We start from the raw sequence: 14,047 nt of genomic DNA, 5'->3' as shown, positions 1-14,047 counted from the left end.
CACCATCAATACGCTGTCAGCAAGCGTGTCTCCTTCGGAGGAGCGACGGAGATCGATCCTTCGGAAGGCTCAGGCTCTTATGACCGCTCCATCTACAACAGTGAGGACGGTGTCTTCTCTACTGGGGTCGATGGCCTCTTGTATCTTCCTCACTCCTCATGCACGGCTACACATGAGACCTCTGCAGGAGTGCTTGGAGGACCAGTGGGACCAGAGGAAAGGATCTTGGGACGACAAGATACGACTGTCTCTGCATGCTCTTCAGTCTCTGAAGTGGTGGTGTTCAGCGGAGAATCTCCTCAGAGGGGTTCCCTTCCACAAGGACATTCCTACTCAGACTATCGTGACGGATGCCTCTCTCCACGGCTGGGGAGTGCATTCGGGAGACTAACAGATTCAAGGAACGTGGTCTCCGATGGAGTCCACGTATCGCATCAATTTCCTGGAACTCAGAGCTGTTCACTTGGCACTGAAGGCCTTTCATCCGTCCTTCCAGATCAACTCTCTGCTTGTACAGACGGACAATAAGACCACGATGTATTACCTCATCAAGCAGGGGGGCTCGAGCTCGTGCACCCTGTCTCGGGAGGCGCAGACGATCTGGCACTGGCTTCTGGCCAGAGCATTGACTATTCACTTTGTTCACCAACAGTCACTCTTCACATGTTTTTAACAGTTATTGAATTTGAAATGGAATGAAGAAAGTCCAGTGTATTTCAATGGTGACTTTTTCATATATAAAAACTTGGAACTAAATTTGTTCTCAGAGAGGTGTATTTGAATGTAATTGACTATCATTCTTCTCAATAATTTATGAGCTATCATAGCCTTTACTTAAAGCAATTTGTTTAGCTACCCGACAGAACCTTTCTATCCTATGGCTTAGCTATATTCGAGACACCTTGGGAACTCTGGGTCTATCTGCCTGGTTCTCGGAACCTAATAGTATTCCTTAAAGTGCTAAAGCAGTGGTGATAACAGCGTACATGAAGCACAGCATAAAATTAAGAATGAGAACTGAGTGGGTAAAACTTTGAGTTTCGACTTACTATAGGTGCTTCTTACCAGGCATACCTGCCGTTTATATCTTTAGAACTCACAATATGGGAAAGATCTATCCTTTTACGTTACAGTGCAGGATCCATTTTGTTTTTTAATAATTTCCCTGATTCTGGTGAAAAAACAAATTCGATTTACCCCTGTGATAACCATTCTAACCATTCTGCACTATCACTTCTGCCCTTTGTTTTTTTTGCAAATAGTACAGTCAAGGCCAATCACTTTATCCAGCCTTTGTTACGCAAGCTAGGTTTTCAACGGAAACTTCATACTTTGTGCCATCCTGAAAGCAGCTATTCGGGCCCATAAAAAATATGGATGGCTAACTTTCCTGCACTGAACCTCCCTCTGTTAGACGGTGTTAGGTTGAGGTGCCTTCTCCTTCATTTTTAGTATCAGTTAGAAGCACACGGTGTACCCTACTTGAGGTGTTTTATTCCTTTCTTAATTGGTTATATGATTAATTCGGAGACTTAACCCGTTCCGTGCTCGGCCGACGGGAGCACTCCCTCCCTGGTGCTGCGAAGGGCCAACTGCCATCGCAGCCCCGCCCACCTTTTGGAACGCACACACCGCTGCGGAAGCACACAGATGACAGTAAGCACACCTTTAATTATTTTAAAATCAATGTAAATTTGTATGTATATTATTGTTACTCTATGGATTTGTATCAGATATCATGTGTTATGGTCTATTTCTATTTGACCGAAGAAAGAATTTGAATTTAGATTTTCACCATTTTAGATGATAAATGAAAAAAAAACGAAATTGTCCTTGTATCATTCCGTAGGCAGACACATGCATCCTGATGCATGCACGTCATCATGCATGCATGCTCTTACAGAATGATTCAGTAGGCATCATAGCCATTTCATCGCCACTTTTTATTCTATTTTTTTATGCTGATGCTATGCAACGCCAATAGGTCTAGTGTTTGTGATGCATGTTAATGTAAGTTGCTAGATTGACAGGCTATGTTCCTGTTTGATGCACAGTGGAATGGGCAAAAGCTGTAAGAATCAAGGACAATTACTTGGTGCGGGGGGAGGGGGTGGTGAGGGGGATGTGTGCATAGTGTACAGAAGGAATCCCGTACTCCATGAGGACCTGGTTTGTTGTTTTTGTCCAGTTTTTGCAGCTCTTGTGGCATGATTTGGACAGCTCTTTTGAACAACCTGTAATCTTTCTTTAAATTCTTTGAATGAGCACAGCTATATTTTGGTTCAGTAGCTTGTTTACTAATGTTTGGTCATTACTTTAAATTCTCTTGTTCTCATTTGGCAGGCTGCATTTTACAGCAAACCTACATGGTTAGCTTTGCATACTCGCTGATTATTAAAATTTAAATGTGCCATATTTTAAGTTGTTGCATTGAAAAAAATAGGTTTGAAATTATGACAATGCTTCATTTGGGTGTTCTACGAATTTGTTTAAAGGATTAATTGGAGAATTACTTTTCATACTAAGAATTAGTTTTAATGTTGAACCACAGTCTCCTGTAGCTGTCCATCTAAATATACATGTTTCTGCATAAAAACTCTGAAAGATATTCCATTGTGAAACTTATCCTTGATTACAGACCATACGGAGAAAGAAAAAAGTGTCGCTTCCGGTAGTCCGACATGATCCAGTTCCAGTTTCTGAAAATGAAGAAGATAGTTTTGAAGATGATGTGCCTGATCAGAGAACTTCACGGACAATTACCAGTAGGAGAAGTGAGAGAAGTTGGGTACGAGACAGAAGTGCAAGTCGAGAGCGAAGTTTGTCTCCAAGATCCGACAGAAGATCTGTGACTTCTAGTCAGGCTCCAAAACCAGCCAAAGTGACCTTGGTGAAATCTCGAAAGAATGAAGGTATATCAGAAGAACACACTTGATATTCTTTATATTTGATACTATCTGAAGAATGAAAATGAATTCACCATTTGTATATTGATTGTACTGGAATTAAAGTACAGTTTTTAATTTCTTTAGAACATTGTTTTGCAGCACACCTAAACACATCTTCAAAATAATTAGTAACAAACACAGTTGTGTTTGGTATGCAACTGTTTCCATGAGGATACTTTGCTTCAAGTTATGTCACTAAGCATCACTTTTGCCAAATTGATTATTTAGAGTTTAAGGACAATTTGTTTCTTCAAATGAGAACCATGGTTTTAAAATATTACATAATTTATATTGTGTAAATGTTAGTTGAGCTGATCAGAGATCTCACCTGCACCCCTAGAGTTTATATTTATAAACTCTAGGGGTGCAGGTGAGATCTCTGATCTCTGAAAGAATAATGAGGTGGTGGAAAAAGCGATCAGAAAATATTACATAATTTATATTGTGTAAATGTTAGTTGAGCTGATCAGAGATCTCACCTGCACCCTTAGAGTTTATATGTATAAACTCTAGGGGTGCAGGTGAGATATCTGATCAGCTCAATACATATAAACTCTAAGGGTGCAGGTGAGATCTCTGATCACCTCAACTAACATTTACACAATATAAATTATGTAATATTTTCTGACCGCTTTTTCCACCACCTCATTATTCTTTCACCAGAAACTCTGCAGTCACAGGTCATTGTACCTGCAATGGATATTTCATGCAGAAGTCTCGCTGTGTATGCCTTCAGATTGGACATAACCTTTTAAAAAGTTTTGTTTTTTTCCGATAAGAAAATAATCCGGATTAATATTTCATAATTATCAAAAACATCTGAATAGATAAGCTTCTTCATAGCATGATTACATTTGTTATGGAAACAGAATAGATCTTATTGAAGACTCCTCCTAAAATACAGATTCACAGATACCTTGTATGGGTGACAGTGCTTTTTGTTGAGAGCTTTACATTTGTATCACTGTTAACAGAAACATATTTTCTTGCCTAATGTTTCTTCAATATAAATGTGATGAAATCTGGCACCTCCATTTCAAATCTCCTGTATGTCTGAAAAAAGGGAGTGGTTTTTCTCTTTATGGTGGTGTAACTAGTGGGAGTGAAGCACTACATTTTCAGTGGATAGGAGCCTACTTTTTTCCTTATTATTTAAACCTTCAACTTGATATGCATCAGTACTTGAAAGCTGCATTTCGCAGTGCGCACTACATAGTCAGCCATCACTAATGGAGTAGGTGGTCTCTAGCAGTTTCATGGCCAAGGGTGAAAGAATTGAGGGCTGAAGGTGACAACAAGGTTTGCATATAAAGTGTACTGGGCAATTGCCATTTGACCATATGGTCCGGGATGCCCGCCACCCCTTCCACCACCAACCCAATGGTAGGAGACAGACACAGTTTGATCTTTTGGAAGGCAGGGGGGCCTCACGACCCCCCCGGCCGTATTTATTAAAATATGAAACAAAATTTAAAACTTTAAATTAAAAACGTTTCATGTATCCTGTACAAAATTCAACTTTCATTACACTTGATGAAGACAGCTATCCAGGCTAACCTTAACAAATCTCTAATACAAAGATTTTCCTAACTGAGTCTAACATCATGACATAATGCATTGCATACGAATTTTGTACATCCTATCGCTAGGGGCCCACGGCAAGGTCTTAACCGATGTCAGATCCCTATCACCTAATTTCCGCCGTCACATGTGAGTGGCGCATGCGCAGAGGGCTTTACCCTCGTAGCCAACTGTAACTTCCCTTGTCATGGGGGCCCCCTTTTACTCGGCGCCATCTTAAGGTCGTCCGAGTTCCTGTGTTCCAAGGTCCCCCACTAGGGACCTTGAAATCACTGCTCACCGATCATGACCTTACCGCCCGACCGAAGACTAAATAAATACGACAGTTAGTTACCTACTAGGGGGAAAAACCTATGCTTAATCTTAAATTACAGCTAGGTATATCCAATGAACTATAAACATTGCTACAAAAGGAGAAAAAGGTCCTATACCAGAGAACGTTTTTTTATTACATACTATTCATTACATTTCTACAAAGGAAAAAAGGCCTAAAGGCAAGTATTCAGTTGCATGCACACTCTTGGCATCAATCTAAGATGAGAGCAACGGTTCCAACCAGACGTTTATCCATTGCAATCAAATTGCGACTTAGAACTTTTTTTACTCCCAAACTTCTGCAACAGGGGCTGGTGGGTGGGTCAAAAACTGCAGCTTGTTCCCTTGAGGGCTCACGAGCGACGAGTGGTGCAGCCTTCAGAGCGCAGGAACAAGAGAACGCTTGCCTGGATTCCCGCGCTTTCTATCTTGCAGCGGGAAGGCGGGGCAACATCCCCATCCCGCCCAGAGGTGCACGGACTTCCGGGCGGGTGTTAGGACAACCCTTTTAGGCGGCGGGGGCGTGCTCCAACCATGCCACTATGGGCATACCGGCAGGGACACGCCCCCCCCCGCCCGCAAAGGTTTCCCGGGGGATCGGGGCACCTAGCCATACGCCCCCTTTCACTCGACGCCATCTTAAGGTCGTCCGAGTTCCCGTGCGGGGTATCCGTAAGGACAGCGTGGACTCCCGACCCCCCCCCCCCTTCTCCGCACTCTCTTCCGCCGAAGCGGATATCCGGCCCCTGGGAAATTCCTGGGAGGGGCATATAGCCGTCCCCCCCCTGGGAGGGCCCTATGGCCGTCTCCCCCTGGGCGATCCCATCCGTAATGGGTGCCGCCCCCCGTGGGAGGGACCAATGGCCGCCTCCCCCCGGGCGCTCCCATCCATAATGGGTGGCGCCCCCACTAGGGACCTTGAAATCACTGCTCACCGATCATGACCTTACCGCCACAGGCCAGATAGTTGACCGACTATCTGGCCCCCCCACACCTCCTATAGGGCATGTCTCCTCAATCCCACTAGCCAAGCTATCATGTCTCCTATCAATAAGTCATTCCCCACCCTGGACAGGTGTACCCCATAATCTGAATAACAGTGGCCCCCCCAGATGCACCCATGAGGTATGCTTTGAAGATGAGCAGAGGGAAACAATTTCTCCATTTTATTGTTGCCCCTTTTTACCGAATGGTTCAACGCTGTCGTGGACAATCCACCCCTCCATACCCTCATCGGAATCATGTGTGACCAAGCTATTGTGCACCCCGGGAGCGTCTTTGCTAACCAACTAACTGCTGAAAGTATGTGCTCGATCAAAGCTCGTCTGCCCAACCTTACCAAGTCATTGCCCCCAATGTGCACTATGACTACTGATGGCGGTGACCTGTGCTGCCCTAACAATTCTTCCACAAAACTTTGCAGTCGGTCAATACATAGGCTGCCCTTCCCATGGAAGGACACCCTGAAACCATATTCCTCAGATGTGTGGATCGCATCACCTGCCTTGAATATGTCCACTGCACGCCTCACGTATGAGTGGCCCACGACCAAGACCACCCGTCTTCCATTCCTTGTTCCTGAAGTGGTGGTTAGCTGATACTGGGCCGGTTCCAATTTCCGCCCTGCGTCACAGGCTTGTGAAACTGTAATCCAAACAAAAGACAACAAGCGTGAGTGCACTTCTTCAATAACTTACATGTGCAGCCGCACGTACCGTTTTGAAACAATTCGAAGACCAGCGGCCTAATTGTTTAACATTGTCTGCCCGCAGACCCCCAGCCGTTGCTTCTGTAGCGGCCCCTATCCTGAATGAATGAGTCCCAAAATCACTCGGGTTCAAGCCTGCAGCTTCAATCGTGATTGCCAGCACCCTCTGGAACTGAAACTTTGTTAACGGGGTGCCGTCAGCATGTCGCAGCAAGGCCCCCCCCACGTCGTCAACCTTTGTTTTAGGTAAGTCTCAACATGCCTCACTGGACAACAGGGACTACCCGGAGCGCGTTGCAACACAATGCTATTCCCCTGGGCCTCCTGGTCAGTCTTTGACCTGGCTATGGTGATTAGCAGGGAATCCCCCCTCACTTGCGTGTGGTCCCTGCGCAGAACCCCTCGGTATCCCTTTTGTTGGCAGCCACTAGTTTGCTTACCCGCAGGGCCCCATAGAACGCCAACGCAAATGCTGCCCGGAATAGGACGACCTCACTAGGTGAGGAGCATGTCTCCTCTAGTTTAGCCAACAAGGAGGTCAATCTGTCAAAACCTATCGGGTGCCTGGTATCCTTTTTGCGACCCTATAGGCGCCACCAGCCGCGCAGCGCCTTTCTGACTACAAAGGAGTCCGGCAATTCCCTGATTCCTTGGAGCTGAGCCATAAACGATATGGTGGCCTTATACCGACTGGCGGTTGCCACCGACCGGCCCTCCTCATGAAGTGCCACCAAAAATTGGGTAAAGGACCCCTCCTGACCCCATCTATGCTCCCATGTAGGGCCCAAAAAGGCGCAGTACGAGCGGAACGCCCCTTCATAAGCTTTTCTTGTCCTGGGCACTAAACTGGCTGCCACGAGGTTTTGTAGTCCGGGGCGCCGATTTGCCATAGTGCTTCAGGAAATGGCGCTGCCACTAGTTCCGCTGAGGGTAAACAATCCCTGAAAGCCTGCATTTTGAAACGAGAGAGCGCATCAGCTGCATTATTCAGTGCTCCCAGCACATGTTTTGCCCTGAATTGTACATTTAGTCTCAAGCATTTCAACACAATTTCTTTCAACAATCGCAATATCCACTTGCAGCGTGCTGCCTGCTGGTTAATGCACTCAACTACGGTCATGTTATCAGACCAAAATATCACCGAGCGGTTTCAGAACTCTTCTGGCCAGTCCGACAAAGCTACCCAGATGGGGAATAGCTCTAGAAAACCAATGTTGCTCGTCAAACCACTTGTTTCCCACCATGCTGGCCTTTTCTGGGCCGACCATCGGTTACCAAGAATTGCGCCAAACCCCACACTGCCCGCAGAGTCGGTCCATAAACCTAATTCTGCTGACGATGCCGGGGCTTTGCTCCAGACTACTCGGCCGTTGAAATCCGCCAAGAATGCCAGCCAAATGAGCATGTCCTGGCGAACCTCTGCCGACAGCCTCGTACGATGGTGCCCCTCCTTTAGGCCAACCATGGGTTCGGCAATCGATCGGGAGAAAGGGCGAGCCATTGGTATAACCCTCAATGCAAAGTTAAGCTGTCCCACTGTTTGCTGTAGTTGTTGCAGTGTCACTTTGTCGTTCTGGAGACATTGCAACAAGGAGGCCCTGAATTTGGCGATCTTCTCCGCCGGCAAACAGAAGCAACCCTCCACGGAGTCCAGTTCGATACCCAGAAACTCCAGGGAGGTAGTTGGACCCACCGTATTACCTGGTGCCAACGGTACCCCGAAACCCCGCACGAGCACGCAGAAATCCTGCAATGCCCGTGCACAGTCCCGAGAGCCCGCTGGGCCGAGAAACAAGAAATCATCGAGGTAATGCATCACTTGTCGGTGCCCTGAGGCCTTCGAGAATACCCACTCCAGAAATGAGCTAAACATTTCCAAATAGGCACACGAAATTGAACAACCCATCGGCATGCACATATCCATGTAGTACTTCCCCTGAAATGCAAAACCCAACAAGTGCTGATCGTGGGGATGTACCGGAAGCAACCTAAATGCGGATTCAATATCCGAGTTTGCTAACAATGCACCGGGTCCTAGGCGATTCAACATTACCATTGCGCCATTGAATGATGCATACCTCACACTGCAAATGTCTGCATCTATCGCCTCATCAATTGGCCGTTGGTGGTTCACCGAACGGTCCTGCAACCCGCCCCAAGCGAACCTCTTTTGCGATTTTTGTGGCGGCCACCGCCGGGTTGTGCTAAACGGACAGTTGGTTTTTGCATGAGGGGGCCCCCCGAAAATCACCCGCCGGGATCCTGAAGCCATACGAGAAGCCATCTCGCAGGATCCCAGCGGACACATGATCAGGGTATTTGTTCAGCCAGGGAGTCAAAGCCAGAATATCCACAGGCGTTTGTTTGGACCTACGAGGCACCGTGTCAATCCTGCTTGGTACCCCCTTTCCCTCCAGTACTATTGCCTCTGGATCGGCAGCTAGTTTCGGGGTGGGAGGTGTTACCACAACCTGCGCAGGCATGCCTGAACCTGCATGTTCCCTGCGGCCTGCTACACGTTCCCTTGTTGAAACCCCAACATACTCCTCGCTTATTCCCATTCCAGCCCGATCTAGACTGAGTATCCCCCCGTAGGTTGGTCGAAAGGGCTGTGGATGTTTCTGCTGAAAGGCCCTGGAGCCGTTTGCACTCGACCCCGATCCACCCGCCGAGCCCGGCAAGAACTGCGCATGCCAAGATACAGTATCCAAACAATCCCAAGTCAGTGTTTCATTAAACTCTTTCGCTTTTCTAAATGCCACGTCATACCCTTTCCATTCTTCTCCTCCATACTTCTCATGGAAGCCCGTGATCCTGCTCTGGTAGCAAGCAAGGTCTCCCAACAGTTCTGGTGTTCGCTCAGCCATAATTGCTACAAAAACAGAAAAAGCCCTGATCCAGTTCATCATAGACTCTTCCACCCTGAACTCTGCCATTTTTGCCCTCCATACACTGGGGTGCCATAAATCCTTCTGAGTCTTGGCATATTCTAACTCACGATTGTCTGTCAACAATGAAAACATATTGATATACTTATTCGCCCACACCATTTCTTTTGTTGCCATAGGAACATGTTGTGCCAAGCATTCCCGCGTTGAGGGTACAGCGCCTTCCTCCATTATTGGGAGCGATCTCTTACCGGCTTCTGTTGCACCTCCGGTCGTGTCCGTCGACTTATTCCGATTTTCGACCGCGGCCAGGTTCGCCACCTGCGGAGAAATAGAAGGCACGTTCTCTGCTCCAGCGCCCCTTGTCTGCCTGAGCTGCTCGATAATCTGCCTAGCTTCTTCGGCTGGGTCTTCCACAGCTGCGGATCCCCCCCTCTCCCTTCTTCAACCAGGGCAATACAGCCGCCAACTGAATCGCTAATTCGGAAGGCATTTGGTTGTTTTCCGGCGGTGTGATAACCACAGGGATTGGCAATCCCCCATCCGGTGTGGGTACTGGGCTGGACGCTGGTGCTACTGGGACCAGCGGGACCTCCATCGGGACTTTCCCCTTCTTCCTTTTCCCCTTATCCCCCCCTGGGGTAATGTTTGGCAAAGCAGGCCCCACGATCCTCTTAGGTCGCCCTGAGGGCCCCGCTTGGGCCTCTACTTGTTTCCGGAGGGCCGCTAAGCTGTGACCCAGCTAGTCTACTTTACCGAATTTCCTGTCCATCGCCGACACTTGGTTCACCAGTGTGCGCAGCATTCGTTCCATCTCGGAGCTCTTTCCACTCTTCTTACCAGGCATATCTGCGTTCTGTTTTGTCTCTGCCTGCTTTCCAGTAGCGACTCGGACTCCAGCTACGCCTTGACGACTGAAACAGAAAAAACAACGATTACACGTTCAAAAACTGCAGCTTGTTTCCTTGAGGGCTCACGAGCGTCGAGTGGTGCAGCCTTCAGAGAGCAGGAACAAGAGGACGCTTGCCTGGATTCCCGCGCTTTTTATCTTGCAGCGGGAAGGCAGGGCAGCATCCCCATCCCGCCCAGAGGTGCATGGACTTCCGGGCAGGTGTTAGGACAACCCTTTTAGGCGGCGGGGGCGTGCTCCAACCACGCCACTATGGGCATACCGGCCGGGATACGCCCCCCGCCCGCTAAGGTTTCCCGGGGGATCGGGGCACCCAGCCATACCTTCGGGGTGACCGAGAGGACTCCCCTTTCCATTTGCCTTCCCGTTTTTGTCCATTTATATATAAAGTTATGAGGTTTGGTGGTGTGTCTTAGAGAGAGTTTAGGGGCCTGAGAAGAGGGGGAAAATGTTACACAGCCTACATTCCTGTGTTGGATTCACTTAAGGTCAGTATTCAGTTGCTTAAATGAGAGTGCTACCTTTTTTTTTGTATTCAGCTCATTTCATGTTAATTATCTGTTGGGGCTGTGGAACATGGAGTTTCTTTGGTTCCAACCCTATGTAATGTTTGTTTGGAGTCCTACTACCTATTATATTGAACTCCTTGTTACTCGAATAATTCCTGCTCTGGTAACAGTTTTTTATCCATGGAAGTATTTACAGAGATTGTCTTATTACTGCTGTTGTACTTTTTATTTGCTTCAATCGGTTGCATGCATTGACCTTAACAGAGTTTGCCCTAAATTGCATACTGTACAAAGGGAGAAGGGATTGTCACCAATTTGCCTCTTGTTAGGTTTTCTTGGTTTAAGTTTTCACATTCAGCTCCATGTACTGGCATTTTGATTGAATGAATGCATGTGGTTTCCTTTGCAGTACCAGCAGAGGATTTATGCCATTTTTGGTTTGATTCACACCCAGTGCAAGAAGCACCTAATATCCCTCATAATGAGGATTATGAGGAAAGGGACAGGTTGTTCTCCCACATTATACTGAAATTCGTTGTATTTAGATGAGTCTCCAGCTGCGGAAAAACGCTTTACTTGTAGTGGTGGTTCGGAGTGCCACTGAAGCCCTAAAAATGCAGTTTGCCCACTATATAGCCAACAACACACGCATTGACTTAGATTCTGCAACTTCATCTTAGCCGTTATGGCCATTTATTGAAATCCTTACTGATGCCCTTCTCGATTCAAGATCTAAGACATACTCATGCCCGCCAATCACTTCGCCTATTTTAAGCAACACTGCTTCCGATGACCTGGACTTCTAAACAAGCACTGTACACCAGAAAGCTTAAATGGTCAAGCCTCAACACGTGTTATTAATCCAAATTCCTTTCCAACAAACACTGTAAGTTTATACTTACCAAAAGTATACAGGATGGTCAGGACATGGCCAAATATCTACTCTAAACACCACAGACTGCATCAGCAGAGTTGTTGCCACCATTATCATGCTTTAGAGGCACACCTTGATGAGAACAACTAGACGTGCAAGCATCCTTAATAGACATGCACTTTGACAGCTAGAATGATTCCACGATAATCGTGCCACAGCATGATCCTTGGAGCTGCTGATGCCAACCTAGCAATTTCCCCCCCAAAACAGGAAAATCAGAGGCTATTTCAGGTGGCTATATTACAGACAACACCAGCCCTCTCAAGCAGCACTGCAGCAGCCAACCCAGACTTTGAGCCCATAGATGTAGCACCCCTAAAAAAAATCCTCCCAAAGTGACAACACATCTCCAACTATTTCTCCATTGCTGTAGTAGAAATCCAGCTGTTTACTTGCTCTTTCAGGCACACGCCTGACCATATCGAGGTAGATTATGGCCTTTCCTACCCTGCTGGTGATCCATCATGTCCGACAGTGGGGTTTTACATATTGTCTAAAGGGACTGTGTCTTGCCTTTCACTTCCTTCCCTACTCACCTTCCTTCCACACCGGAGTGATTTTCAGAGCAGTTCTCCACAGTTCTAATGCAAGAAGCAAATGTTTTCTTCTTCAGAGGCGTGATTGGGCGGGGTGCAAGACACTGAAGGAGGAGGAAGCTTCTTACATTATTACTTCCTTGTTCCAAAGAAGAATGGGGGCCGTAGGCCTATTTTGGACCACTGCATGCTGGAGGCCTTTCTTCTGTTTGTGCAGTCTTTATCCCATTGTCTTTATCCTGCAGAATATTGCCACATAGATAAGTACTTAACATTGAGTGCCAAGTAGGCCCCCTTTTGGTACTTTACTCATGGTACTTTTAATTTTTTCACATTACATATTTATGGCATTTAAAATCTGGATTTGAGAGTTAAGAGATGGGTAAGAGTTGAGGAATGGGCAAGGGACGGAAAGAGTAGAGGTAAAGGGAGAGTTTTTAGGGTTCCGGGGCGAGTAGCTGTAAACTGGGGGTAAAGGGTTTTTTGGTTCAGTGACTTGTAAAGAGGTAAGGGGTTTTTAATGTTCATGGATTGGTAGAGGTAAATGGAGTTGAGGAGTTTTTAGGATTCAGGACAGGTAGAGGTAAGCTGAGATTGGAGTTTAAAGAATAAAAGGGCGGTTTGGGGGGGGGGTGTTGCCACCCCCAAACAAAATGAAATCTAAGACAACACAACTGCATTGTGGGGTATGAGATTGTGGGGTAAAGGCATTTGTTCCAGTGCTTGCGGCGAAAAGTCATGCACGGTAAAATCCTGCTTTATAAAGTTTGTTCTCTTCCAGGGGGTACTCATCAATAGTCATAAGCAGCTAAATATCCCGGCCCATGTGCGGGACCCCGGAGCTTATAACTATATATATATAAAACAAGAAAAGCAACATCGTAGCAATAAAAGCGGCAAGGTCAGAACAGAATTCCAAGCTGATGGCTTGGAGAAGTGGTGGTTTGATTTCAAATGACGAATTCCGGTTTTTAAAGAAAGATTACCCTGTGATTCCCACCTTCTATCTATTGCCCAAAATTCATAAAGACATACAAACTCCACCCGGGAGGCCAATTATATCGGCAATAAACAGTTCCACAGAGAATTTTTCAAAATACATTGACTTTTTCCTGCAGGAATGGGTGAGGGAATTACCATCGTATGTAAGGGACACAACGGTTTTTATTTGCAAACTTGAGAAATTGAAATGGAAGACTGAATGTATCTTGATGACCCTAGACGTTACTTCTTTATATACGTCGATAAGACATTGTGACGGCATTAAAGCCGACGAGCACTATTTGGCTAAACGACCTTTGAATTTCTTAAACCACAACAAAATGATCATCAGAATGTTAAAACGTTGTCTAGAGCAGAACTACTTCATCTTTAACAACCAGATGTAGCGACAACTGAGCGGTGTGGCCATGGGGGCCTGCTTTTCTCCCAGCTTCGCGTGCTGCACATGGGGCTGTGGGAGGAGCAGGTCCTCATGGGTCAACACAGAGAAACTATGATGGTGAATGTAATGATATACCTCAGATACATTGATGATTTATTTATGGTGTGGAAGGGGTCCAGATCTAGTGCTGAGAAATTTGTTAAAACTCTGAATGTAAACACTTTCAATCTGCAGTTTACATCACAAATACATAAGGAGTCTGTAAACTTTTTAGACGTAGAAGTCTTTGCCAAGGAACATGAAATAGGGACTCGATTACATAGGAAGATGACAG

At 46.4% G+C, this 14,047-nt stretch overlaps 1 protein-coding gene across 6 annotated transcripts in view; it reads left to right on the top strand.

Moving 5' to 3' along the window:
- The window catches only part of TJP1 (tight junction protein 1), a 707,329-nt gene that overhangs the window by 227,540 nt on the left and 465,742 nt on the right, over positions 1–14,047 (top strand). For all 6 annotated transcript variants that reach the window (XM_086958396.1, XM_086958395.1, XM_086958394.1 and 3 more), the window contains exon 5: positions 2,639–2,912. In XM_086958396.1, the coding sequence (XP_086814522.1) occupies positions 2,639–2,912 (274 nt within the window). The remainder of the gene's footprint in view (positions 1–2,638; positions 2,913–14,047) is intronic.

Source organism: Lissotriton vulgaris, chromosome 2_1 (assembly GCF_964263255.1).
Source record: "Lissotriton vulgaris chromosome 2_1, aLisVul1.2, whole genome shotgun sequence".
Taxonomy (NCBI): Eukaryota; Metazoa; Chordata; class Amphibia; order Caudata; family Salamandridae; genus Lissotriton; species Lissotriton vulgaris.
This window is presented reverse-complemented; position numbering and strand designations above follow the sequence as displayed.